Below are 6,615 nucleotides of genomic sequence, written 5' to 3'. Positions count from 1 at the left end.
CCTTGCACTTACATAATTATTTAGAGTCTTGAACTAATAACTAAATAACACACTGGCTAACTGAATGGTCTTACATAGACAGTTCCTACTTATATTTAAATTATGTTCTGTTCCACGTATCCTTTTTCTGTTATTTAAAGTTTATACTCGTACATGTAGATTTCATTGACATGTTTATGATGCAATGTAGATCGCACGTTACATAAATAATTCTCGGAACGTATACCGATCTTAGAACGATAGCTGCCTTATATGCGATCTGTCACCTGACCTCAAGTTTGAAGGTTCATTAAGCAATATATAGGTCAAGTTTATAATGTCGTAATTAAGGAAATGTTATTGTTCTAAGGAAGTTCCAGACGAGATGTGAGCAAAGTCAAGGTTTTGATATTTTGCTACAAAATTTTTGAAAGGAGCTTGCTGTATCGAATTGCCTAGCTTCGTTTAGTTGTATATTTCACATTCGTGAGGTCGGGTTCGAACCTTTGATTTTGTCAATTATTCAAATAAGAAAAAAGTAATTTTTAGGAAGTTGGCGATGTTGATGATTGAGCACGTGATGCGGTGAGTGCCTGGTCTAAATGTGGGACTCATCCATTTAGTCGTTCAGAATTATGAATGTGACCCGTATATCTATAATATATCTCATGAGTAGGTAGGCAGTTAGAATTATCAGGTATACACAAATGAGGAGAACAGCACGTTTATTCGCTGTTTCATTGGTCAACAGAATATTATTGTATATCTATAAATTTGAAGTACAAATTTAAAGATAAGTTTTATTGAGTGTAAGTGGATATCGTATTACAGTGGCCGGAGTCAAGGACAGTATAATGTTGGCATAGAGTATAATTTTGACATAATGTCAATTGTCAATGTTAGACTATACTCTACTGACTACTATACTTTTTAGTTTTTTACATTACAACATAGGTTAGGGGCCTCATGGCTCATAGCTTAGCGGTCTTATTAAGTGGCAGCTAGGTGAGGGGTACCGGGTTCGATTCCCGGTTCGAAGGCAAGTTTTAATTTAATTTAAATTTGTTCTCGGCCTTTGGGAGGGTTGTGCGGTACCGGGCGAGTGCTTAAACCGTACATGGAGGACACGGTCGAATTTCTAAGGCAAGCACGAATTATAAAAATCTTATACAACTTGACGCTGGCTAATGCACAAACCGTGCCAGAGCCATAAAAAACAAAAAAAAACATAGGTTTTTGAAGTTTATGGCGTCCGTTATACAACCGTTATGCAACTTTTTAATAACCAACAAATTATTACAATGAGATATCTATTAATTTTATACATTTATCCGGCGAAATTATTTAATTAATTTTACAATAATCTACATTCTTAAGCTTGTTCATCGAACTGTAGTTTGATCAATGGAGCGTATTAAATAAAAAATTAACTTCCTCTTCCCTTACTAAATAATTACTTTTTGCAACATTTTCCGTTTTCTTTGAGGTCACAGTTTTTTATTTTGGCCTTCTATAAATACAATATAAAATGTTTTGTCTTAACAAACAATGCTCGTGGTATTTAAGAATTTTATTCATTTTATATGTCATATCCCAGAGTATAATAGATCTTCTATTAATACACATTACACAGGAGCCTCTAATCATTTGTCTTTAACTGCCAGTAACTTAATTCAACATTGTTACCCCGGTCATCGAACCCGAGTAATAAATTATAACAATGACACTGTTACAATTGTATGTATATCCAATTTGATATAGGAACAAATTTGATATATTATGGCGTTATGTTTGGAAATATAAATTAAGTAAAACTTAGTAATATAATAAAATATAAATTAAGTACTTAATTCCAAGTTTTTCGTCGTTTGGTCGGGTTTGTTTAGATTTTTATAATACTAGCTGATCTGGCAAACGTTGTTTTGACATGTATATTATTTCTAGGAAACATGTTTTTTAGTTCAATAAACATAACTATCTACTATAATAAAAAATAGGGGTTGAATGTAGAGGGGTGAAAATTGAATATTGTATGTATTTTTGTATGTTGTATCATAAAAAAATAAAAACAAAAAAAATGTCTAAAAAAATAAAAAAATATTTTTTTGGGTTGGATACCACCTATCACTTATGGGTTTGAAAGATAGATAGTAACTGATTCTCAGACTTACTGAATTAGCATAAAAAAATTCATAAGAATCGGTTGAGCCGTTTCGGAGGAGTATGGGAACGAACATTGTGACACGAGAATTTTATATATGTAGAGATTTGACTTGGTTTTCTGACTGTCATGACAGTCTGCCAAAGTACAATATCTGTTACCATGGTAACCTTTTATAGCAATTATCGCATGACGAGCAAGATAATATCTTTAGTCCACATTTTAGAATAATGGCTGATTTACACAGGGTCAGTAGACAAGTCAGTCGCAGCGCCAACGTTGGCGGCCGCGACTGACTTTGGCGAATGCTACACGCTCGATAATTATCGTGATATTTATCGTGATATTTATCTTGTATTTTTTTAGTATACTACACACTCGATACGGATCGCGTCAGTACGACGGTAAATTTCATTGAGTACACTCGTACATTTCGTGTTACAATATGAGTAACAATATTAAGAAAGCTTGCGTTGCCATTATTATTATTATTATTATCAGTATATGCTGATATACATCAATATCCAAGACTTTGAATTGTAAACATTTTCCGCTGCAGCACCAGATCGTTTCAAATCTGTTATTTTTTAAATTATTTTCTGTAGTTTGCCTAGTTTGCATTTGAGGTGTCCCATATGGCCGATTTACACGTATTAAGTTGACTAAAAATTTACTAAATATTAACTTAATTTTAAGTAACTTAACCCGTGTAAACAGTGAATTTAGTAAGAAGTTGCAAGTTAAAATTTAGTTGCAACTAAACAAGGTAGAATAGAATTTTGTCTATTTTTCGGTTAAGTTGGTGGGCGTGGCTAATCACTTGACACGTTTGGACAGGCAAAATTTAGTTAAATTTAAGTGAAAAGCATAAGCTGGCGGAGTCATTGCAAAGCTATGCTTTTGCTTTCGGCGCTGGAAGCTCAAAAACATATCCAAAACTATTAGTCCGATATGCGTATACAACAATTAATGAACAGTAGTAGAACCCCTTCCCCAATGAATAATAGTAGCCGTTTTACTCCTTCGCCTTCTTCAAATACGTATTACGTTGAGTCCCCAGAACCTTCACAATCATGTATTGGAGCATACAATACAGTAAATCCCCAATCAGGAAGAGAAAATCCTATAATATTTTGTTCTGTGGTCGTCCATCTTGAGCGAATAAATGAGTTTAACTAATTATTTAGTATTTTTACGTGTAAACGGTTACTTAAAATTTAGTTAAGACTTGGCAACTTAATACGTGTAAATCAGCCTATACTTATAGGTAATGTTTCTAATACAAGTATGAATTCTCTATATTATTCCGCCTCCATATATGCGCGTCCTCTTCCATCGCTGGCAGAATAAATACTGACGCGATAAATATCGAGCAGAGACTAGACGCTCGATATTTATCGACGATAATTGATACGGATCGTGGATTTTTAGATTTCTAGAAATCCAGCGATCCGTATCACGGATCGTGATACGCATGTACTACACATCGTAATTTTGGATCACGATCCAAATATCACGATAAATATCGAGCGTGTAGCATTCGCCTTTAACTGTTTACATGAAGTAAGTAGTAGTGGTGCGTTGCTCACGATGAGCACACGTGTGTGAAGTCAGTGGGAAAAATGAATTCGCGAAAACAACTGAAACGACGATTTAATTATTTGTTGAAAAAATTATCAATGTTGCTGTTGAATGAGTTTATAGAAATGGTAGAAAATGAGATAACTAAAAATAAACGACAATGGGTAAGAAAATGGATTGACGATGGAAACGAAACTGGTGGCTCTGCTTTGTTGCTGAAGCAATTGCGATTTGAAGATCCTGCGGAGTACAAACTGGCTATCAGGATGTCACCACAGAATTTTGACGAATTGCTGTCAATGATATCGAGCTCTATTCAACGACATGATACATTCATGAGAGAAGCTTTACCAGCCAAAATTAAACTGGACATAACGCTGACATTTTTGGCTTCAGGAATGTACTATCGGTTCCTTAGTCACTTTTATCGTGTCTCAAAACCAGCAATTTCTCAACTAATACCAGAAGTGTGTTGGGCAATATATACGGCACTAAAAACACTTAAATTTTTATTATTAAATTATTAGAAAATGTTGTATTTCTTACAACATCAAAATAGTATTAAGAATTTTCATAGGCACGCATAATCGTGTTAACAGCAGTGTTTTTTTCACTTTCAGCTTCTTCGTTGATCGTGGTGCTGTAATTCAAAACTGAGGGTGTAATAATAACCTGCCTGGGGTTTACAAATGTGGGGTTCGTTGATCGATCGGAAGGATGAAATCCTAAAGAGCTGTTGCTAGTGGCAGGCTCGGCAACCTCTGGCGGGTAAAATGTTATAGTGTTGTCGCTTGATGCAGTCATTGGGTTGGGCTCCAGGGAGTAAAATCCCATGCTACTTGTGCTGCTTGTTGTTGTGTAGACTAGGGATAAAATAGTCAGGGGATGAAGATTGTGCATTTTCTGTATACTTCTTTTGTTGTATATCAGCCAATCTAGCTTTGGATAATATTTTTTGGATCTCTCCTTGTGCAATAACATATTGTTCTTCAGACAGTTTTTTTAGTTGAGCCGCCACATGTTTACCGAAAATATCAGCGTCAGACTCTTCTTCAGATGGTGACATATTAACATCATTTAACACACTTTTTAAGTCCTTTATCATGGCGGCCATCTGAGATATTTTGGAGCGTTTTGATCGCGGAGGCCCAGATTGATTGGGAGCTGTCACAGAATGTCGAACTGGCGTCTGGATGGCTTGAGTTGGCGTTTCAGTAGAATTATCATTATTTTCAGTAGATCTTGATACATTTTCAGCTCCGTCACCAACACCCTCAGCTTCACCCAACTCAGCGTCATCGTTGCTGGTTCCTGAGTTATCCTGTTAATGAGAATAAAATGTAATGTAATAAATCACTAGTTGATGATAATACGTATTTAGGTTGTATTTTTTTTTGTTTACAGATTCCAGAACGAGAGGAAGAATGGAAAATTATTGAAGACGGTTTCAATACCAAGTGGAATTTCCCTTCATGTTATGGAGCAATCGATGGGAAGCATATTATAATTAAAACTCCTCCAAATAGTGGAAGTGAATTTTGTAATTATAAAAAAACCAATAGTACAGTATTGTTAGCACTTGTAGACCACGACTATTGTTTTTCATATTTAGACGTTGGAGCGAATGGAAACGCCTCTGATGGAGGTGTTTTCAAAAATTCCTCATTATATCGTCGGTTGGATTGCTTCCTACAAATAAAGTAATAGTTGGTGATGCAGCATTTCCACTGAAGAATTATTTACTAAAACCCTATCCAGGTACGCAGCTAAGTACTGCTGAAAAAGTCTTTAACTACAGGTTGTCGCGTGCAAGGCGCATAAGTGAAAATGCTTTTGGTATACTGGTTTCTGGGTTCCGAGTGTTCGAAAAAGCAATTCCAACCCATTTGGACACAGTTGATGTCATTGTCTGTGCAGCCTGTGCCCTGCATAATTGGTTGCAAAAGCGTTCAAGTTCCTACATAACATCTACTTGTGTAGACAGAGAGGACAATGATGGACAAATAATAGAAGGAACATGGAGATCGGAAATAAATCCACTACCAAGCATTTCAGAACAACAAAGAGGCAACCATTCCATGACTGCTAAAGAAAAAAGAGACCTACATAGGAACTTCTTTATGACTGCTGGAAGTGTGCCATGGCAATTGGATAGAATTCATTAATTTTGTATAGGTACCTAGGATGGAAATAAAATAAATAAGTTACAATAAATACTTACCATTGTTTTTCTTTTTACAATAGCATTTTTTATAAAGCCGTCCAGTTCTTGAAACCACTTGACTTTTGGGACATATACGTTCCCACTAGCGCCAGATTTGGTGGATTTTTGTATCTTGTCGAGCTCTAAATAATATGTAGCCCTTATAGCTTTAATTTTATTTTTTACTTCAGTAGAAGTGAGCCCTTCGATTTGCATTTGTTGAGCCATATTTTGCAACGCTCTTGACCGCATTTCTTTATTGCGGTAATTTAGGGATTTAATATCCCAAAGGCACTCGTTTTCGCCATATAATTGCACCAATTTTAAGGTTTCGCCTACGCTAAGCTTCATTTTTATCGCCAGCGAAAAAAACGTGGTCACTCTACAACTCAGCGGCAGTGACTAACCACGCACTGACTTGTCTGTTTACACTGTCGCGGGGGTGCGCGGGTGGCGGGGGGCGCCAACTGACTTTAAAATATTCGTGTCCGAATATTCAAGTCAGCGCTGACTTCAAGCCACTGTACTGACTTCAAATCAGTTTACACAGGGTTTTTTACGGGTCAGCACTGACTTGCCTCGAATTTGTAGTCATTTACTGACCCTGTGTACATCAGCTCTAAGGCTTATTACGTTTGCCCATATATTAAAATTTTCGAAAAACTGTTTGCATTCATTTAGAACTTTCATC

At 35.9% G+C, this 6,615-nt stretch overlaps 1 protein-coding gene across 1 annotated transcript; it reads right to left on the bottom strand.

Annotated features, from left to right (window-relative positions):
- Positions 1-4,261: 4,261 nt before the first annotated feature.
- LOC125059895 lies at positions 4,262-6,305 on the bottom strand. The gene is made up of 2 exons (XM_047664578.1): positions 5,943-6,305; positions 4,262-5,042 (listed from the first exon to the last, which is right to left on the bottom strand). Exons 1-2 carry the CDS (start codon positions 6,273-6,275, stop codon positions 4,557-4,559), a joined length of 819 nt encoding a protein of 272 aa, XP_047520534.1. The 5' UTR covers positions 6,276-6,305; the 3' UTR covers positions 4,262-4,556.
- Between the last annotated feature and the right edge of the window lie 310 nt (positions 6,306-6,615).

Source organism: Pieris napi, chromosome 20 (genome assembly GCF_905475465.1).
Source record: "Pieris napi chromosome 20, ilPieNapi1.2, whole genome shotgun sequence".
Classification (NCBI taxonomy): Eukaryota; Metazoa; Arthropoda; class Insecta; order Lepidoptera; family Pieridae; genus Pieris; species Pieris napi.
The sequence above is the reverse complement of the archived record's forward strand: the minus strand, read 5'-3'. Positions and strand labels throughout refer to the sequence as shown.

What these genes read in the sequence shown, in the direction of transcription:
- LOC125059895 (XM_047664578.1), bottom strand. Translation starts at nt 6,275, where the DNA reads ATGAAGCTTAGCGTAGGCGAAACCTTAAAATTGGTGCAATTATATGGC. An exon ending in TTGTAAAAAGAAAAACAATG is followed by an intron (nt 5,043 to 5,942) that starts GTAAGTATTTAT and finishes TCTCATTAACAG; the next exon opens with GATAACTCAGGAACCAGCAA.